Source organism: Leuresthes tenuis, unplaced genomic scaffold (genome assembly GCF_036924035.1).
Source record: "Leuresthes tenuis unplaced genomic scaffold, fLeuTen1.0.hap1 SCAF_6, whole genome shotgun sequence".
In the NCBI taxonomy this organism is placed as follows: Eukaryota; Metazoa; Chordata; class Actinopteri; order Atheriniformes; family Atherinopsidae; genus Leuresthes; species Leuresthes tenuis.
The window spans coordinates 27,891,410-27,912,615 of NW_027325360.1; the positions used below are offsets into that span (position 1 = coordinate 27,891,410).

The 21,206-nt window shown below is 41.5% G+C and overlaps 2 protein-coding genes across 2 annotated transcripts in view; both read right to left on the reverse strand.

The window, feature by feature from the left end:
* The window catches only part of gcn1 (GCN1 activator of EIF2AK4), a 31,003-nt gene extending 23,659 nt beyond the window's left edge, over positions 1 to 7,344 (reverse strand). The window contains exons 1-15 of the mRNA XM_072388557.1: positions 7,291 to 7,344; positions 5,366 to 5,468; positions 5,224 to 5,287; positions 4,996 to 5,127; positions 4,694 to 4,802; positions 4,395 to 4,493; positions 2,236 to 2,370; positions 1,468 to 1,645; positions 1,302 to 1,376; positions 1,096 to 1,224; positions 958 to 1,008; positions 774 to 872; positions 507 to 680; positions 267 to 419; positions 81 to 173 (exon numbers count right to left, since the gene is read on the reverse strand). Of these exons, the coding sequence (XP_072244658.1) occupies positions 81 to 173; positions 267 to 419; positions 507 to 680; positions 774 to 872; positions 958 to 1,008; positions 1,096 to 1,224; positions 1,302 to 1,376; positions 1,468 to 1,645; positions 2,236 to 2,370; positions 4,395 to 4,493; positions 4,694 to 4,802; positions 4,996 to 5,127; positions 5,224 to 5,287; positions 5,366 to 5,468; positions 7,291 to 7,308 (1,612 nt within the window). The 5' untranslated portion in view covers positions 7,309 to 7,344. The remainder of the gene's footprint in view (positions 1 to 80; positions 174 to 266; positions 420 to 506; positions 681 to 773; positions 873 to 957; positions 1,009 to 1,095; positions 1,225 to 1,301; positions 1,377 to 1,467; positions 1,646 to 2,235; positions 2,371 to 4,394; positions 4,494 to 4,693; positions 4,803 to 4,995; positions 5,128 to 5,223; positions 5,288 to 5,365; positions 5,469 to 7,290) is intronic.
* Positions 7,345 to 7,972: 628 nt separating this feature from the next.
* Positions 7,973 to 15,124, reverse strand: vamp5 (vesicle-associated membrane protein 5). Its single transcript, XM_072388558.1, has 3 exons — positions 14,662 to 15,124; positions 11,986 to 12,129; positions 7,973 to 9,501 (listed from the first exon to the last, which is right to left on the reverse strand). Exons 1-3 carry the CDS (start codon positions 14,662 to 14,664, stop codon positions 9,358 to 9,360), a joined length of 291 nt encoding a protein of 96 aa, XP_072244659.1. The 5' UTR covers positions 14,665 to 15,124; the 3' UTR covers positions 7,973 to 9,357.
* Between the last annotated feature and the right edge of the window lie 6,082 nt (positions 15,125 to 21,206).

Below are 21,206 nucleotides of genomic sequence, written 5' to 3' on the forward strand. Positions count from 1 at the left end.
GTGCAGTGGAAACAGACCATCATTCCATGTCTGATTAGCATTTATTCTGTTTAAATCACATACATTTCAAGAGGTCTTACCCTCTTCACTGGCCTGGGAGAGGAACTTCTCTGTGGTGAATAGTGGCTTCTTCTCATCCAAAATCAGATTCCAAAAGTTGGTGAATTTAGTCTCTGCAGAGAGAAAAAAAAAGACAAAACTATCAATTTATTTGCCGTTTGCTCCGAGTCATCTTTGAGGCTCCTCAAGTGAAACAAAAGCCTCACCAGTTTGTGTGTCCAGCAGAGCCAGTCGACTTAGAAGAACAGACGCTGCCACGCCCTCCGCAAGCAAAGCATGCTGGGAGTTCTGTGCAGCAGCTTTCTCAACCGTTTGGAGGAGCAAGGGAACAAGGTTTGAGGCTTGGGCGAGAGTGTCACCTAAACACACAGGCAACAAGATGAGAGGAGATGAGAGGTTTGACTTCAGTACATGTACGACAGTGCAACTCCCTCAGCGGGACGGACCTCTGAAGGCCCCCAGCATGGCCTGGAGGTAGGCGTGTCGAACCAGGGAGGTGGAGGCCTTGAGGGTGAAAGCTTTTTTCAACCAATCCAGCAGAGCGGTGGGAATTTCCACTGTGAGGCGACTGCTCCACTGCGAGAGCACAGACACGGCGTGCACCAAGGTTCCCTCGTGAACTAAGAAAACAAAAGAGAAGTTAAAGACCAAAACCTTACCGACTTATGACCTTCAGACAGGATGTTAAGGAAGAGAAACCAGAGCAGTGATACCTTCTTGTTGTAAATAAGGAATGAACATCACAGTGACTGCAGAGCTCAGAGTCTGGCTGGAAGTTCCTGACACAGCGTGATGGCTGCAGCTGGAAATCCCTTTGGTGAAAATTTGAAAAATACATGTTAATTCATTCAAAGCGCTCCATCTCATGGTTGGTCAATGTGTTTGAACACCACTCACCTGACAACACGCTCATTTTTTGGGCAACAACTGTGAGCTTTCCCTCAGATCCTGCAACCAGAAGGAAAAAAACAACAATAAAATCAGGTCTTCATGTTAGATATTTATCCCACTTTGATGGGCAAAGAATTAGTTCACCTCCGAGGATATTGAAGAGGTGTGTCACAACATCCTGCGCAGCACTTGGATCACTGCACTGCTGGGCCAGGTTCTGCATGGCCTGGACAGCTTCCTCCATCAGCTGGGCATTATTAGCTTTCAGCTGGCCTGAAACATGGGCAGAACCATAATTAAAAACGCACCATGTGATCAAGCACGCAGCTGAGTATCAATTAACGCCTTACTTGCTATGGCCTTTCCAACATCCATGGCATACTGACTCAGATCCAGAGTTACGGCAGACAGCAGGCAGGAAATGGCTGCAATGGCATAAAACAGCAGCTTAGCAGACTGCACAAGCTTAAAACGGGTCAAATTAAAGGTAATCATAAGACAGTTAAGGCGCCTCACTTTGCATGGCGTTCTCTGGACTGCGGAGCATCGTCTTCTGCAGGGCAGGCAGCAGCAGCTCCTTGAACTCAGAGTGAGTCACGTGACGCAATAACGATCCGCTTTTATCCAGAATGTGCTGCTGTGGCTTCGTCTTGCTCATAACAACGGATTTTATGTAAAGGTCCAACATGGCGCTCTGAAAAACAGCAGACGTGGGGTTGTGCTCGTGGAAGCCATCATTTTACCATAATAAACAAATAACTTCAGACTCCAGGACCGACATCTCCTCCATTTTATATTCGAAAAGGAATATTTAACTCGTTATTTATATCTATTCAGCTATACATTAGAATGCATACATATATACAAACTATACATAAATATACCCATTTAATATACAGTACCCTGTTCTTTCCATATACATATTTTCATACATTGATCTATTCTGATTTACACCGATCCTAAAATATGGCTCATTAGATCACTGAAATGATCCAATCATCAACTGTCCTCCACTCCAAAATGTGCAATCCAAATATTCATGCTGTCACAATTTAGAATATTTAGCATATCTAACACCAAACTTGATCCGTATACTGCTTTATAAGTGTTTATTATATAACCTGCGCTGGCATTTACTGACGAATGCGACACAAACATATTTCTCAACATGTGGCTTGCACAATGAAGACATGAAATACCAATCTTTCAAAAATGTGTGGCTTCACTGAGCAAAGTGATGACTCTAATTTAGCTGAACAGAACCATTAAAAACAAGTCACTCACCTTATGCTTCTCTATTGTAGCTTTGTCTTTCTGAGCAGTGCAGAAATCTAAACACACCCCCAGCATGGCCAGAGTAGTGGGGCTCTGTTCCAAAGTTAACAGAGTGCTGATGTAGTGATCAACCAGTCCCGGTTTCTGGTAGAGACAAATGAAACGTCAGGCCAATTCAGCCTCCCCGTGTGAACGACACTTGTTTCACAGATCAAAATCCAAAATGAAGAATGCGTGGTCGTGAGTATTAAAACATTTCTAGGGCCCTATAATTTCCATGTTCACAGAATCGCGGAATTGGCTGATTAAAACGGAATCTATTTTTTAAATGCATAATTTGACACAATTTGCAAATAAAATGCCATTTCGTGTGGAAGAGGAACATATGTCTGGAGAAAACCTCACAGAGGGAAGTAAATTTGGGTGGCACAACAAGCCCCTCCTCCTTAAAAACAACATAAGCATGGAGAAGCAGCTGCACACGGTCTTTGTCATAGAAAAAAACTCAGAAACGCGGCACTAAACCCTTCGATAGAGAGCCAAGCAATACTCAAATGACTTTTATGTGACAGGTGAACTGTTGTTCTGCAAATTTTGCCAGCACTCAATTGACAAGGTACTAACTCACAAGGACTGACTTGTCCAACAGCTTAAGTAACTTGTTTAAGTTAAATTTGAAGAAGTTTTAAATGTTTGGTTGTTGTTTATGACAAGTCACTTAAGTTTCATTACTTGCTGCTCGTTTTTGATGCACTTTTGATGTCCATCCATTTTCTATACCGACAGTCCGTTAATCGGGTAGCGGGTGGGCTGGAGCCTATCCCAGCAGTCATCGGGCGAAAGGCGGGGTACACCCTGGACAGGTCGCCAGTCCATCGCACTTTTGATGTATTTAGGATTTTTTTTTTCCTTTCACCTCAATAAATTTAACTTAATTTCCATTTAATTTGTGTACATTTTAGTCATTTACATTAAAAACACACTGTTTTTGGTAGTAAAATAAGAGTAAAAAGGTAAAAAAACAAACAAACACCACTATTCCCAAAAATTCAAACGGAAAAAGGGGAATTTGGGAAAAAATAAAACAGATTTTAAAGGGCCCTACAATTCCCTCCTCTCCAGACAGTCTTTTGGTCGATGTTTAGTACTCAGTTCTATCACAGATGGTATTCTCTGGTAAACCACACGATCTTCATCTAGCTTAGTAAAATTTCACTGTAAACACACATAATATCAAAGCAGAAATTATGTATAGTGTGAAAACATCATGACAACACTGTTCTATGTGTACAAGATATCTTGCTCTTTAGTTTTTTCTCAACTTATGCCTCGTGTGTGAGAAGGCTGATGTCAATAAGTAAAAAACTCTTTCAAAATGATGTCCACATCCTCTGAAACCCACTCATGGCTGGCTTTTGAGAGCGATGAGAAAGTCTAATTATCATTCAGTCCTGCTTCAAATGACTCTGAAGAACTTGAGGGTATCTATCAGCTCTGGCTCTGATTATCATTGATGGGAACACAACATCTCGTTTTCGCTCCACTCAGGGCTGCAAGAGTGGGTAAATTTATATTAGACTGTTCAGAACATCAGGTCAACTCTGACGTTTTAAATGTGCTTTATAAAGTTGGATTGGATTGGAAGAGGGATCAATTTTTACTTGAGAGCAAGACAGCTTGAAGCGCACTCCAAATCTCGCTTGGTGGCGTTGAAGCCCCCCCCCCCCCCCCAGTCCAGTCAAAAATAATCAACTAGCCTATTTATCTCAGAAACACGTGATTATCAGAAACTGTGGTCCAACCCTGCCCACAGGATACAGCTACATGCCGTGATTTCATGGTTTTGTTGTGAGGTAGTCGTAATAAACGGACCTTTTCTTAATGCAGTGGAGCCCCCAGAGCACTGAGGGTAAACACAACTGATGGTAATGAGGATAGATTTAACTGGTTTATCTCCGAGGAGATAAAAACAATCCCACTGCAACAAACAACAGCATTTGGTCAAGATGCCCCCCGGCCTGCTCGTTGACCTTTGCACCTCTTTCATTTGTTTGGCTATTTTTAATCAAGCAAATGAAAGAGAGAAAGAAAACAAGAACAGCCATTTAGTCTCATAATCAGGTTCCAGCCTCTCCTGACCTTTAATTGTGAGTGTCATTCGTACTCACTTCGGCCCAGTGGTGACTGAGGTTCTTGAGGCTTGATTTCTTAGCCGTGGTCTTGGCTCCTCCCACCACCTCAGCGACAAGAAGGCTCTGAACCTCCACCTAAAGGAGAGGGGAGCAGATCAAAGGGTTGACACCAACTTCCAGTCTATCACAATGATCTTATTCAGATTTGTTTGCTCCATAAGCCATTTCAGCAGGAACTCAGACACCGACATTTCATACCTAAGAGGTGACGACAATGTCCAAATCTTAAATCTGTCACTTAAATTTGAAATAGAAAAAAAAGCTCATGCACTGACTATTTTCTTCCAGATGGGTCCCTCCCTCTTCTCAGGGGCAGAAAACACTCTGGGGACCAGAAGGCAGGTCCAGGACAAGCCGATAAAGGCGGCAGAGCCTGTGCTTTTACTGTAAATAAAACGACAGAAGCTACAAGGATTACAGCGTTCTCGACACAATTATGTTCTTCAATTTGCTCAGTTGCTGCACTCATATCATTATAGATGCATCATCTCTCTTCTGTGATGCTGTAGCTGCTGGAATCAAGTTTCAAATCAACTTTCACAACTGCAAACCAGCAACACAAGGTCCAGAGGAGTACCTGGGCTCTCCATTTTTGCTGATGACTCCACTGTTCAGAAGGCAATGCAGGAGGCTGGTTACCAGGACGTCAGGCTGACTCTCAGCCAACTGGCCAATGACAGAGAGCAGCTCTCGGCGCGATGCAGCATCCCTGAGAAGCGCACACACTTGCATAAGAACAAACACTAAAGGCGGGAACATTTCTTTATGTGTGGTTTTCTTTTCCAAATCGACTAAAAGAACCCACCGATATCTGTGCGGAGTGAGACAGAACAGCTTGCATAGTCCTTTCACAGCAGGCTCGGGTAGCTCTGCAACCAAACATTCAAAAAGTTAGAACCGCACAGCACATTATACTGCAGATATTCAAATTCCACAAAGCCCCTCACCTTTACTCTTTAGACACCGTTTCAAGTCTCCAAATATCTCCTTGCGCTCTTTGATGCTGGCTGTAGTCACTTTCACAGCAAATTTCTTCAGCGTGTCTGAAACCTGCACCAAGGGTCAAATCCAGAAAAAATAAAGATCAAATAAATTGTATTATTGAGTTAATAAAATCTGTGATGTTGTCAATGTGCCGTTTATCACAAAAGTACAATCAGTTTCTGATCGTGTGAGACAGGAAAAGGAGGTTTGCAGTTCTCTGTAAAAGTCTCCATCCTTCATTTCTTGTACTTTTTTAAGTGTCCTACAGCAATAGTTTTTCTTTTGACATTGATCAATTTTAGGGGCATGTGTGTGTGTTAAGCCACTCAACACTGACCTATGAATCATTCATGCATAAAAAAGGCATCTAACTCAAGAGATGAACCAGTGTCTACACGTAACTGAAGGCTTAACAAAAACTATTTTATAGATAGATTTGAGATGTTTTGGTGCTTTCTCACTCAGATTGTTGTTTTTTTTTGTTAGGTCTATAAAATTCCCCAAAATAACCCACTTTATCAGACAAAACAGTATCTTTACACCACAAGGTGATTCTCAAAGAGCCATAGACTGAAAACGTACATGGTGTGCAGTGTGTGGAGGGATGAATCCTCCCCAGAGCCCAGACCTCAACATTATTGAAGCAGTGGGATCATCTCGACAGAGAACAAAAAGACAGCCAACATCCAAAGAAGAGCTTTGGGATGTCTTTCAAGAAGCCTGGAGAACTATTCCTGAAGACTCCTTAAAGAAGTGACAGAAAGCTTGTCTCAGAGGATTCAGGCTGTGCTGGAGAATAAAGGTGCTCATACCAAATATTGACTTTAAAGCTGGTTATAACTTTACAAACCCTGTTTCTGCCTTATATACTGTATTTACATTTAAATTTGACCATGTTTCAATAAATCACTGCAACCGTTTCTTGTTTTACAGGAAATATGTTAAGAAACGAGGGCTGGATCAGGACTGTAAGTGGTCAGTTTTATCTAGTTGGAGGATAATCCTATAACCAGAGGATAGCTGGATAGCCTTCAACATCTTGGCTCTTTGTGATATCTAACATGTGTAAGTCCTGGCTGTGATGTGAAAGAGAAATACACTCTTAAACTTTTGCCCAAAATACTGCAATTCTATTTCTGTTTATACATGTTTTGATAAATTGCCTCGTCCATTTGCCTCATCCATTTGTAATATTTATATATACACACACAAATAAGTGGTAGCTCAAGATTTACACACAATACTCTAGATTTGGCTTTTTAAAAATACTCAAATGAAAAATAAATGAGGACTTAAAGCTCTCCCGACATGTATGACAACAGTATTATGCAATTTAATGTTGAGACAGGGTGGTACTTTTGTTTTCTATCCATAAACATGTGCAACTACAGCAGATAAAGGGGTAGTTTGAAAGGGCATTGGTATCAGTCACTGACTAATAAATTTTTAATAGGGCAATGTCAAAACTTATCACTTATAACTTATAAGCTGAGTAGCAAGTCACCACTTATGGAGGGCGTGACAGTGTTAACTCAACACAAAAGATGCTTTGCTGCACAACTTTGAAAACTGAGACCAGCATAAGTTCACGACATAAAGTAATAAAGCCAGGCGAGCTAGTTAATATGAGCGCAGCGCTTTGGCCAGCACAGGCTGGTATTCTTTAGCAGCAGCTCGGACTCATCAAGTCACACTGTTCGGGCTACGTAGCACTCCGCTAGCATGCTCGTTAGCCGTTGCTAATTTCTTCCCAAATTTCTCGATGGTCGCCAACAAACGCCAACATATCTAGAAATGCGACACCTGAGATATCACGAATTTGGTCTATTATACATAACAGTCATTCACAAAGGGGTTGGCATGCTATTAAATGTTCGACCACACAAACCTGCGTGTCCGCTGCCATAATGCCGGTCCTGTTGTAGGAAGGACTTCTCCAAACACTTCCGGGTCAAAACAGCTACGTTACACTGCGTTCTGCATAATCGCCTTCACGTAGACCCGATTCCCCACAGATTTAACCAATTTTTACAACATTGTTTTGATTTCTCAGTAGTATTTTCATTCTATATTGTTTAGCAAATAAAGAAGAAAACATGCCATTTAGACCGCTGGGATAGGCTCCAGCCCACCCCCCGCGACCCGACCGACGGATTAAGCGGGTATAGAAAATTGATTGATGGATGGATGGACATTGCCATTTATTTATGGTACATCACACATTTGATTTAGTGACTTCATTTTCTTTTTAAGAGCCATAATAGATCTACTGTTGCAAGCTTTACTCAAAGAAATCCATTTGTGGATGTAAAATCACAACTGTAGATTTGGGAGTATGCAAAAAGGAAGGTAATTTATGTTTCACTCCAACAAAATAATGTAAATGTAGTTTTATACTTGCTTTATTCTTCGACTCACTAGTTTAAACTATATGGTTGTGTCCTTATGTATTGCATATAAACATTGCTTCTGTTTAAAAAAAAAGTAAATTCAAGTTTGGATTTGGTGAAGAAACCATCTGTCTGTCAGCTATTGTCTTAAAACTCTCTGGATAAACCAGGCAAAGATCATCATAGAAAGAATCTATTTATTTTTATTTCATTTTGAGCTATACATGCAATTTTTTAAATCCCCCCCCGCATTCCTTTATACAATAGGTGCCATGGTACACACATAGCAGCAGAAATTTGAAAGAAAGGCATTTAAAGGTCAAACAAACCCATTTACAAAGACAAAACCAGATACAAGTAAGAATATATGACTCTTTTTGTCATCTGTGTGAACCGTGTCTGCACTTTAGCTCTGTTTGGCCCACCACCTGTAGGTTTCACAAACTGTTTCAACATAAAACATGACACACAGCACGTTGTATTCTTCACGATTTCCAAAAGCATTAAAAAAATGTATCTCCACAGAGACTGCAAAATCAAATATGTAAACAAGATAAATCCCTATGAGTGTCACTTTAACTGGTCATCATTGTTGTCTGGCTCTGCAACATAGTCCCTGGATAATCTTGGAATGTTCCACCAAAGTTTGAAGGCAGCACAGCTTTGCAGGAATCTTTGTGACTCAGAGATCATCAAGGTTAATTTTGGGCAGCAGAGACTAATACTTGTGATTATGATCCATGGTAAACATGATTATGATCTGATCAGGCTAGACGTGACAACACAGCAGCTAAGACTTGTTGCCCTCTGCTTTTTGCATTGGTTTTTACCCGAGGTAAAACAATTGGCCACCAGGGGTCACTGTTTGTCCAGAAATGTGATCAAAAGTAAATAATTTCACATTGAACTGCCCAGTTGAAGGTTTTATCTAGTAAATTCCAGTATTTCAGTTCAGAATTCAGTGTCAATTATATCTTTAGACTACTTTATATGACTTTCTTTTTAACTGGTTTGACTGGATTTAACAGATCCATGCCAGGTTTTAATCAGTCCAGATTTTTCATTTAGATTCAAAGCTATCTGAGTATTTACAAAGTTCGGCATCTGTTTTCTCTTCCATCACCCACTGAATCATCGCTGAAACAAATTCAACAACAGGAGGAGTCTGATGATGTCTGCTTGGAAATATTTCTAATTTATAGATTTGCTTTAAGAGGCTTCTGGTCCCACACAAGACTTTTTATGCGGTTGAAAATTCAACAAATCTTGTTGATGGAGAGATTTAACAGGGGACCATTTTTTTACTTTTAAGATTTTTAAAATATGTTGGAATCCCTGTGTTTTCTCCACTGTGGGCTGTGCAGAGGCCTTTAAAAAGAAAGGAAACAGCTGAGCAATCAATGGTACCATATCAACTGAAGACTTAAACAAGTGAAAAGTGGGAATAATACATCCATAAATAACCCAACATGCTGAAGTCCCATAGTTGCAGCTCTTCTTTTCCTAGACATTTATCCAGGAACTTGGTAGCTTTCCTGGACGGCCGTGGAGCTACTGTGTCCATACTATCCAACACAGGCAAAGATTATAAGTCCCAAGATGACGAGTCCTACCACCACTCCAATGCCAATAAACACCACTTTCATCTTCTTGTTCTCCCATCTTTCCTTTTGCTTCACCTGGCTGGTGGTCTTTTCAAAGGCTTTACCCTGGGGAAAAAAAAACAGTCAGAAGATTATATTGTGTTCTTCTGACATTTGAGTGCTTTTTAAGGTCATATGCTGAGATAGGACACTCAGAAGTGGCAAAACACACTGACTGAAAGGGATGAAAAGACATCTCTCACATGAAAATGGCATAGTTAATCACAGAGTTTCAGGCAAGTATGTTTCCCAGCTGATTTCATACTTCGGAATAAATACCTTCATATCAACAAAGGATCACTTGATCAGTTGAGTGGGTCAACAAGTGGGACACAATGTTCCCACACTGCCCTGCTGCTCTGTATACACAGCTGAGCAGTTTTCAGAGGGATCAAAAAGCAAATATGCAAAGGATGGAGATTTATATCAAAGAGCCACACTTTTTAAATCACATGGATGTGGAACAGACCACAAAGGGACAGCAGATATCAGTCTGAAGTTCAGCAAATCTCTGGGAAAAGACACCAACATTAACATAAAGCCTCACTTATCAGCACTTTTTATCATAAAATGGAATGCATGGATCCAGAAAACATTAGTATGGGCTCATATCTGTGGCGTCGTAGTCTGTGCGGGTCTGCTCAGTGATGCAAACAGGTGACCAACACAATATTTATCTGAGCTTTTTTCTTCTTAACATCTGCTCGCAGCTGCTAGAAACTAAAGAAAACAGAAAAGTCTCAGACGATCGTTCTTTCCTAAAAGCGATAGATACAGCTGCCTGGTGAGGCACCTATAGTGGGACGCTGCAGTAACAGGTCTAATTTATATAAGCAGCTGTTGGCAGAACTCAACATCCTGGTAGTTTAGTTCATATTAAAACGAAGAAGGTAAAGAGGTTAAGTGCCCAGTGTTGCAAACAACCCACAGAAGCAGAAGAGAGGTGAAATAAAAAAAAATACGGGTGGTCCTCTATCCTGTTTTACGTGAATATATGTGAACTTCTTGAAACAAAAATTCTTTGAAGCTCAATGTCACTGGCAATGTGTTTTATTGACATTTTTTTTTACAGCAGTTACAGCACGAAAGATAAAATATTGTGTGAAAAATTGCTGTATCATCAAAAACTATGTTTTATTCAGCATAAAAATCGACTTGGAATGAACCATCGATATCTGAAATATAAGAGAGCTGCCATATCACTACCGTAAAAGGCACAAAGAAGTAAAATTTATGTTCAAAGGACAACAAAGTAGAGAAAAGTGGAGGAATCACTGGTTGAAGGTGCCGTTTTGTAGTAAATTTGGGAAATGGAGGATCATACCTACTGTGTAACGACGTAGTCGAGTCAACAAAAGTGAAAGCAAGAAGCCAATTCAAGAAAACTGAAGGCAGACAAAAGAACAAAGAAAATATAAGAAACCCTAGTGTGGCTTTCCCCTGATAGAAAGTGCTAACGAAGAAATAAGGTCGATGTGACGTCAAAGTTGCTTGTTTGCTCCTCGATAGGCAATGTTGACGACTGATGCAGATGCGATATGTTGCTGGATGGCTGCGACACTGCCACTGGCTGTCTCCTCTTTGTACACTCATGTTCTTACATAATCTTTTATAATATAACTTATTATATTTAATTATTGCTTGCAGTTTATTAGTAGCAGTCTATATAATAAAATTCATGTAGATTAGTACAAGGGTGCCAGTGATGACATTTACCTGGGATGGACCAGCACTGTTCGTAGCAGCAGGCAGAGCACCTTGAAAAAGCATTCATACCCCTTGAAGCTTTCCACATTTTGTCACGTTACAACCACAAACGGAAAGAAAAAATGGAAAGAAAATTATAAAATGCTAGAAATAAAAATCCCCCTTTACTCTGACACTCCTAAATAAAATTCAGTGCAACCGACTGCCTTCAGAAGTCACCTCATTAGGAAAGAGTCCCTTCCACTTCCAATAACAACACCAACGATGGCGTCACGGACGTTTCTACTGAACAAACTATTTGCCCAGTCAGGTTGTTTAAGGCCTCATTCCTAAGATGTTATGTGCAACTGGGAAAATGAGTTTCTTATGCTTGAATTTCAATCCCTTGTCCTTTTTGCTTTTTTTTTTAGCACCCTGGGAGCTAAAACTGACAGTGTCATGTAACACAGGCCAGCGGGGCCATGTGGGAAAGATGTGACCTGCACGCCGACCCCCGGACGGACATTGGCCTCGTGGCATGTCCTGGACTCACTGGGTCGTACCCAGGGAGACCAGCTCGCTTCATTCATCTTAGGAAACAATAGGAAATACCTTTCTAAATATAGCACCATAAAACACAATCAGGATGTAAATTGTACATTTGTTTTCCTCTCCAGCTCCACCTAAAGAGTATTTATAGATATCAATATGACATCTCTTAATTCTAATCCCAGGATGCCCATGAAGCGTTTGCTCTTGTGATTCACATCATACTTGCCTCTCAGGGCACTTCTCAAAGAACACTTTGTCAAAATGGTGTGCTGTGATAATTATATTTTCAGGGTTCTCGGATTACTTGCATACCTTCTGCAGCAGCTCTTCAGCCCGAACGTCCAGATCGCTCAGTTTGTCACCTCTTTCCTCAGTTCTATTCAGGTTGTCCAGCATGATGACCTTCACCTCCTCCACGTCACCCTGCAACCTTTCCAACTTGCCATTACCGTTGTCCTGCAAGTAATCAGCATACACAGATTTTCATGTTAACTTGTCCTATCATTTGGGGCTTTTTGCTGGTATTCACTCGGTCACATTGCTTTAACTTTCATAGTGCTGGACTGGATGATAATGCTAATGAGTTGCCACTGTTGTGATACTATAGTGGGCAATTAGCATGGCCAGTCACAGCTACTATGAAATGCAGCCATGTAGGTACAGGTAAAAATGTTAGGAACTTATGGATGTCCACTTTAAACTAAACTTTGGTTCATAACAGTGATATTAGACATCCCGTGCAGGAGGTTTCTCCTGCATTTTTTTATTTCATCATTCTTTACACATTTAGTGCAATTGACCTCTTTTGACTTAAACTTAATGTAGCTGAAGCATTCACATGGATATTTATACTTTTATAATACTTATTAACAATAAGATTAAATTGCTGATAGAGACTAAGAAGTTCATCTTAAAGGGGAATGTAAAAAAAAAGTGGCTACCGACTTAAAAATGATGACAAAGCTCAGTCTGGTCACCGTCTCAATCTGAAAATATGTAATTCAGCCAGCTGTTCAGATTTGCGGGGGTCTGCAGATAAATCCACCCTCCTCAACTTTATCTCCACCCCCAACATCATGCTGTAACAACATTTGCTGAACCTCAGAAGTGGGAAGTCAAATTTCTCTAGCTTTTTTTTGCTTTACAGTTAACAGAAAATTCTCACTGTACATGATTAAGAAAACTGACTTGCTGTTGGTGTTATTTTTTTATTTTTACCCAGTTGGAAGTAAGAAATTCAGTCATACTTTTCATCAAAGCAACTTCAAAGAGGCAAAGCTAATGTTAGCCTAAAAAAATCTGACCAGCAGGGGAGTGGAGTGACAGTAAAGCCCAGGGTTTATAGAGGTTACATGAGATGGAGTAGCTAAGACTTGATTTGACACGTCTATTACCTGCTGGCTGGTCAGTGCTTGACTTTAACATTACTGTATGTGGATCCAGTGTATCAAGAACCAAGTCAACAAATGATTGTGCCTGAAAGATGAAGCAGCACCGACTGATCGTGGCCAACCCGAAGAAGTAAGTTAAGTAAACGTAAGTATTCAAGAATAAAATTACCAGTGAAATAGTTTTCAGTCTGTTTGGGGTGTGCTAGTATGAGTTTTTTTTTGCTGGGAAAGCTAACATTAGCTCTAAATCCTCAAAACCAGGTGCTATGAACAGAGATTTAAAGACAGGGTTAAAAGGGGAGCTGTCGTACTGTATCGCTGTGATCAAAAGCCTGCCACAAACATTTTAGCTTAAAAATAAATAGTGTCAGCTTTTGGGAGAGGTCTCCTTTATTGGTGTAGGTTACGTATGTAAAGTTCAATCACCACATCTGTATCTATGTTGTAAATTCAACTGCATGATAAGAGTTCAGAGCAGCTTGTTTTATTATAAACAGAGAATCAGTCTTCCTGTGGCTTGCTGAGTTAAGCAGATCAGATCAAATCCCACTATGACCTGTACTTCGAGCAGATTAAAGCAAGAGTACATTCATTTGCTGTGTTTAAAACTAAAACGCAACACTGAGTGAACCCTGAATCAACGACTTATGAGAAACTAATTAAAAAATTATGAAGGACAGGTCCGACCTGATGAGGAAGAATGCATCCAGCACGAGTGTAATCAAGAAAAACAAGAAAAACTTTGGAGCAGGAAGTTTCTTGAGCGGTTTGACCTCAGAGTAATTTGTATCCTGACAGCTTTCTCCTTCACATTTGGCCTCTCTTTCCGGCGGGGACACACACACACACCTCAGAAGGTGACAGGAACAGGAAACCACCGACGAGAAGTAAACATCGCCACTCACTTGATAATGGTTTTGTAACTAACTTATTACAATCTCTCAGCTGGCTTGTGGTTGGGGCCACTTTATCTGGTGTAAATTGATTTATGAACACCCTGAAAGCGTGCTTATCTCATTCTGGGCACACCAAATAGCAGCCAAACAATAGTCTGCGTTTAAAATTCAACCAGCCGCGTCTCAACACAGGAACTGCTGCCTATTTCAGTTTCCCTCCTTGCTTCCTTCCTTTCCTCCCTCGCTCCCTCCCTCCTTCCTACATCTATATACCTGGCATTACCCTGGGAGGCCACACTTATATGACGTTATAGTAGGCTCTCTAACATGGCACCAGAAAGCATGTGTTAAAATCATTGTGCTGTAAAATAATAAAAGGGGATTAAGTGATTTAATCTTTAATAGATAACAAATACAGTATAATCATATTATAATGTTCACCTCTGTTGTTCACTCACTTGTTGTGCTTCTTCTAAGACAAAGTTAGGCTCACTTCGCAGTAGTATCAGCAACTTTATTTATTTAGGTAGATTTAACTTATTCTAAATCGAAGCGACTCGTATGCCCACAATTTAATGGTACTTTGCTCACAGATTAGAAAGGGTCACAATACAGTTTAGAAAGCGTTCTTCCTTCATTGTTATCGGTATTAACTCAAGCTGTTATGTCTGTGTAGCAAAAGGAGACGGATATTTACTTACCATGTCTGTCGCGTCTTTCACTTATCTTGCGTCGTTAGTGTGACTGAACTGCCTGCATTGAAAAGTCAACTAAAAAACAGCTTTATAGAAACAGGAAATAAAGACTGCACTTTCTGCGGGTTCGGTGTGACATCAAATAAAGCGTGACGCCCCAACGTTTGTTCTTTCTCTTTGTAAATTATCTTCAACGTGACAGTTTGTCCCTGCCGCTTTCGCTTCTGCCTGCAGTTGCCCTACAAACTCTTCTTACTGCTGCTTATGAGGCGTTCACGGTATTCCCGGAAAGTTGGCTTTTACGCAAAATGGTCACATGAGCGAGCCAACTAAGGATGGACCGACTTCTATTATTGTCTCTGCTGACTGTAGAGGCGGTGCTCAGCACTTTACCTCTATATTAAAACAAATTCTGAGCTAATTATATTCTATTTTTGCTCCACTACACGGGTTTGAACTACCCTTTAACGGTAAAACCAACAAGATTCAATTTATTTTTATTTATTTGTCACAATAATCATCTCACAATAGTCATCTCAAAGCACTTCAATGACTGTCAAATTCAAACCATTCAGAGTACAATTCATTGTAATTATAATCCAATCAAATCCAATCCCATTCACTAAATTCAAAATGAGTCCTATTGATACATACAGTGCCAATTAAAATACTATTTTCTAGCTAAGGAAACCAACAGATTGCATCGAAACTTCTCTTTGATCCAATTCCCCATTCTGAGCTAGATGAAGGACTGTGTAAAGACAAAAACTTCCTTTGAACAGGAAGAAACCTCCATCAGAACCAGACTTAGGAAGTGTGGCCATCCGCGTCGACCAGCTGGGGTTTGAGAGGACAGAATAGAGGGGACAATAAACACCATAACACGAGGCCTGGGATACCCGCTGAGAAAGAGAAACACAAGTTAATGACAACAGTAATGCCATATGTACATAATGTCATATAAGGAAATAAAAGGGGGGAAAAGAGAGTAAAATGAAGAAAGGTGTGTCATAGGAGGTCCCGCAGCAGTCTCAGGCCCATAGCAGCATAACTATGGGATGTTTCAGGATCACCTGAGACATCCCTAACTATAAGCTTCATCAAAAAAGAAAGTTTAAAGCCTAATCTTAAAGTTAGAGAGGGTGTCTGCTTCCCGGTCATATACTGACAGCTGGTTCCACAAAGAGCATCCTTATAACTGAAGGCTCCCATTCTACTTTTAGAAACTCTGGGAACCCCAAGTAAACCTGTAGTTTGGGAGCGAACTATGAGATCTTTAAGATATGATGGAATTTGGTAATTAAGAGCAGATCTATGTCGTTAAATGTCATCAAAAACATCTATATTCCATTCCATTTCCGTTTAATTTTGTGCTTTTAAAAAGCCACAGTCGTCTTCAAATATATCAAAAGCATTGGTTTTACTCTTGATGACTGAAATATCTTATCTTGTTGGCTTTTAAAAAGTGAGAAGTGCATATGCATTTTAAATATAAAATAGGCTGGTCGTATAGGCTGGACTAAAACAGGTCTCATGTTGACTTGCAGCTGGGACTGCAGAACCAGACTTTGGACAAATACTTCAAAAAGTTGTCTCAGAATGTCACATCTTCAACCAACACTTTTTGATATGCCAAGAGAATATGTCTGTGTACAACATCAACATCTGGAGACATTTTATGACCACTAACTATTCTACAAAATTGTCATGGCTCGTGGAGGAAGAAAAAGCCCTTAAATCGTCTTCCAACCTAACTGCCAGACAGACTATTTACAAAAAGGCCATCCAGGTTGTTGGCTCAAATAGGCGACTATGTTTCAATTCATTGTCCAAATGGTGGACCTTGGGTTACTTTAACAAAGTCAGTACGATCCCCACTGACTGTCTTTTCTAATTTTTCTGAGGATATAAAACACGTGTTAGCATCTTTAATTAATTGTTTTATGATCCTAATTCTTTTCCTTGCGTATGCCAGTTTGTCTCATGAGTTGCAATCACCAGAAGCAGCTGACTTTTACCCTGGTCCGTCCAGTCATTGCTTTATCTCCTTCATGCAGCTGGGAAACTCATGCGTGATAAACCAACTGGCTCACTGAGTCTGGCAGTGTATCCGGCTTCTCGTTGTCACAAAGAAGGCCTTTACAGACATACTGCAGAGCAGTTAGGTCACTTAAGGGTGTTGTCTATTATGGGCCATATGAGTTTTTTAAAAAGGTGGCTGCGAGTCCTCTGTATGAGAAATATGTGAAATGTTCATATGATATCCTCACAGGGACTGGCACTGAGTTAATCGTGGACTTGGTGCTGCTCTTTATGCTACCTCCATGTTTCCATTTAATTTTAGTCTTGAAGTTGATGGGTAACTTTTCTTTCTGAGAGGAGAAAACAATGGTGCTGTTGTCCTCCAGAAAAGTCTGTTGTGGGACAAAAATGTGACACAGTTACACACAAGTCTGTGCTATGGTGTATGTCGATGTCACATGATCTCGTTCTTTCTGATGCATTATGCAACCTCTTAATTATGAGCACTTTCTTGTGTCTGTGGTCTCAGTGATGCTCAGCAGACAACACAACTCTATTGTATCTCAGCTGCGTCACTCATGTGGGCAATTAAAATTCCTCCCCACAGTCTTCAATTCATCCTGTGTTGATAATGGTGCATACCAAACAAACTAATCCAACCCCTCTGCTACAGTTTGGGCTCAAAGCTCAAACTATAAGATTCAAAACAAAAGTGAAGACACAATCAGGTCAACACCTGTTGTCACACTGCTGCATCAACTTCCTTGTGATCTGCCTGTTCACCCGTGCCTTCAAAGTGTCCTCACACACCAATTTAATTCCTTATGTAAATGCAGACTGGAATTACAATAAACCCTCTCTAAATCCTTTAAACAGGTGGCAAAAAAGATGATGTTTGAGCAAAAGCACAGAAACTTTCAAAAGGGGAAGTAGAGCAAATTGTGCATTCCCTCCTATGACATTAGCAGAGTAAACTTCCTTTCTCATGGGAATTTTGCAAAAAGGTCAAAATCCCCCAAGCTTCACTTTATTTGGTCAACACAACCTTACTGACTGGGGTACAACACACAGTGTATGTAAATAAGACACAACCACGTACTTTAGTCAGAGATTAAAGGTTAAATGCCAACCTTTTGATGACAATTTGACACTGAACAGCAAATGGTGTGGGAATTGAGACTAGAGACCAACATGGGAATGAAACTAAAGAGATAAGGAGGCAATCTGAGAACAGAGCTGTGGTAAGAAGTGAAGAGATTGACACATGTTGGCGGGTTTCCCCCAAACTGATGATATCTTTAATAGGAATTACCTGTTTATCAAGACAAACACTATATACATGAAAAACATTATCAGTATCACCCACAGTAAAGAGTTTGGACTGAAACCAGTTGTTCAGTTGTTTAATTATGACCTAAAGTTAGACAAGTTGGAAAATAGGAAAAAAAGAGAAACCTGTGCTGTGTGAGCTGAGCTCCTGGGTGTCACCCTGTGTCAATAAAAGCTCGGTGACAGCCATGAATTAATACAATGAAACTGAAAATAAAATGATTACTGTAACCTGGGCTTGTAACTGCTTTTATTTACACCAGAGTTGTTGTAAAAGGAAATGTGTGATGCTAAAGACATGTTCGGAGAGGTGATTATTAGTTACATTACATCAAGGAGTTACTTGCACTTTTGACCTAAATTGAATCGAATGATGGTTTATTCATCCTCAAAGGACTGTTTTATTGTTGCAGTATAATTTATGATGGAAAAATAACTAATTTAATAACAAAGTAAGATAATAATCCCTTGACAAACTGCTTTGGAAGCATCACAGAGAGTAAACAGGGATCGAATTTCACAGCAAACGGATTCATATCTGGTGTGCAGAGACACTCCTTCTCTGTGACATGCTCAGATTACACCATCAGCTGTTAAAAAGTTTGGTAATCCCTCCTCCATTACTCTTGTTGCTCCATCTCCCTCTGCTGTATAGGCTGAGAGGTGTTGGAGTCCAGAATATGTTCCTACATCCATGTCTCGGTTAATTACATGATACTACATTCCCTGATAGTCCTACTGTGTCCAAACAGCCTGTGATCACTCATTCCCCATGAGGACTGAGTGTAGAAATTGTTTAGAATTCCTCCTCCTTTGCTCTGTTTGGCTTCTGCACCATCTCCTCTTCAGATTGCCTGGGTGTTGGGTTTTTATTCCCAGCATTACACAATCTTTGGAAGGCTCTATCAGCTGCTTCCACATTTAAACAGCTTTCCCTATGGGATGGTTACTCATCACAAGAGATGTTAATTCCATGAAGGAGCAAAGCATGAATAAAAGATCTGCGGTTTTAAAGAAACAAGCTCATTAGAAAATAAGACAACCACATCATGTCCAGAGGCACTGCGATGGGTTCCCACTGGTGCAGCACCATTTAGGAAAAAGGTTCAACAGTTTAGCAACTTGTACTGTTTATATTCATGACTTAATTTACCATATCAGTAATGAAAAGCTTTAATGTTTTTGACTGCCACATTATCAAAGTGAGTAATCAGCATCATTCTGGACATCTGATCCAAATTCATCAGGTCAGACAAGCCAACAAAGGACTTCTTCTGCTGCACAAATACAAAGGTTGTGTTTAGCATGCTGATCACCCTCCCTTCACGTTGCTGCTCGATGCTCATGCTCACATCTGCATGACTGCAACAGTCTGAGTCTGAGCTGATTTCCCATCAGCAACAAGTAGGCTTTGTGTTCATCTTTGAGGCTGTTGTTCTCATCAAGCCTTTTGTCATGGGGATAAATCCTTATGAATGTAGTCAGAGCTTCTGTGCAAAACAGCACATTCTGTTGAGTCAACAGGAGAGGTGAGCCTGTTCCAATCTGCTCTGACTTGCCTTGCTCTGTGCTCTTTGTCACACCTGGTTCGTAACTCACCTGTGTTCCATCTTCCCTTGATTGCCCCGTTAGTTTAAATACCTGGTCTTCTCCGCCTTTCTTTGCTCGTGTGTTAATGTATTTGTTATGCCTGTTTGGTTCACGACCTGGATCCTGACCCTTGATGTTTTTGTGGATTATTTTCAGTTCTTGGATTACCTTGGTTTTTTGTTCCGGTACTGCAGGCCGACTTCCCTGCTCACCAGGCCAGGTTTTTCCTCTGTGTGAGATTTTCTGTTAACTAATAAACTTTTGTTTGAACTAAGAGTTCTTGTCCTCCTGACTCTGTGACCGCACCGGGGCTCGTACTTCATTACGGTGTGACAGAACACACGAGCCAAATGGACCCCGCGGATCCAGAGTCGGTTCACCAGGCGCTGACCGCCCAGGGCTCTTTATTGGGACAACATGCCCAGGACCTCAAGGACATTATGGAGGCGTTGGGGTCCTTGACTTCTAGCGTCGCCTCCCTCTCTCAGAGACTGGAACTGTGTGCTGCTTATCCGCCACCTGTCGCGGTTCTGCCATCAACGCCCAACGTCCTGAGCCCCATCTCCCGACGCCGGAGCGTTATGGCGGGGACGTGGGAGCCTGTGGACGTTTCCTCCTCCAGTGCGCTCTGGTGTTTGAGTTGCAGCCTCGGATGTACCGGGAGGACCGCGCCAAGGTGGCGTATATCACCAGCCTCCTCTCCGGACGGGCTGCACAGTGGGCGCTGGCTACGTGGGAGGGCAACCCCCAGCTCTGCTCCTCCTACCGGCGGTTCGTGGCGGAGATGAGAGGGGTCTTCGACCATCCTGTTCGTGGTAAAGAGGCGGGCAACCGACTGCTCTCACTGCGCCAAGGCTCCATGTCAGTAGCCGACCACGCGATTGAGTTCTCCACACTGGCGACGGAGAGCGGCTGGGATAAGGCTGCGTTGATGGGAATATTTCTTCGCTCCCTGAATGACAATTTGAGGGATGAGCTGGCGGCTCGGGATGAGTCAGAATCCTTGGCCGATTTAATAGACCTTGCGAGGCGGTTGGACAACCGCGTGCGAGAGAGACGCCGGGAGCGTGACCGGAGCTGCATCGCTTCCGCCTGTACCCCGTTGTTTGGCTCTGCCTCTGGCCAACAGGTGGAGGTGTCCACTCCAGCAGGTGCTCATACTCCTGTTGTCCTGCCCCCTCCTGAACCCATGCAGCTTGGACGGGCCAGATTGACTCCGACGGAGCGTCGACGGAGACTTCAGGCGAGGCTTTGTTTTTATTGCGGCCAACCCGGCCACGTTCGAGAGAACTGCCCCAATCTGCCAAAAGCCTAGGCTCACCTGAGGAGGGGGGGACCCAGGTGAGCCAAGATTCAAGTTGTTTGCCTTCCACACGTACTCAGTTGTCTGCCGTTTTGTTTTGTGACTCTAAGGAGGTGGCTATGAATCCGTTTGTGGATTCTGGGGCAGATAAGAATTTTATTTCCGCAGATTTTGTTAAACTACATAATATTCCTGTTGTGTCACTTACAGCACTTCGTAAGGTAAATGCTCTAGACGGTAGGTTGTTGTCGGTAATTACTCACCAGACTGTTCCTTTATCTTTACTTATCTCTGGTAACCACCATGA

What these genes read in the sequence shown, in the direction of transcription:
- vamp5 (XM_072388558.1), bottom strand. An exon ending in CTGAAGAGCTGCTGCAGAAG is followed by an intron (nt 9,502 to 11,985) that starts GTATGCAAGTAA and finishes TTTTTTCCCCAG; the next exon opens with GGTAAAGCCTTTGAAAAGAC.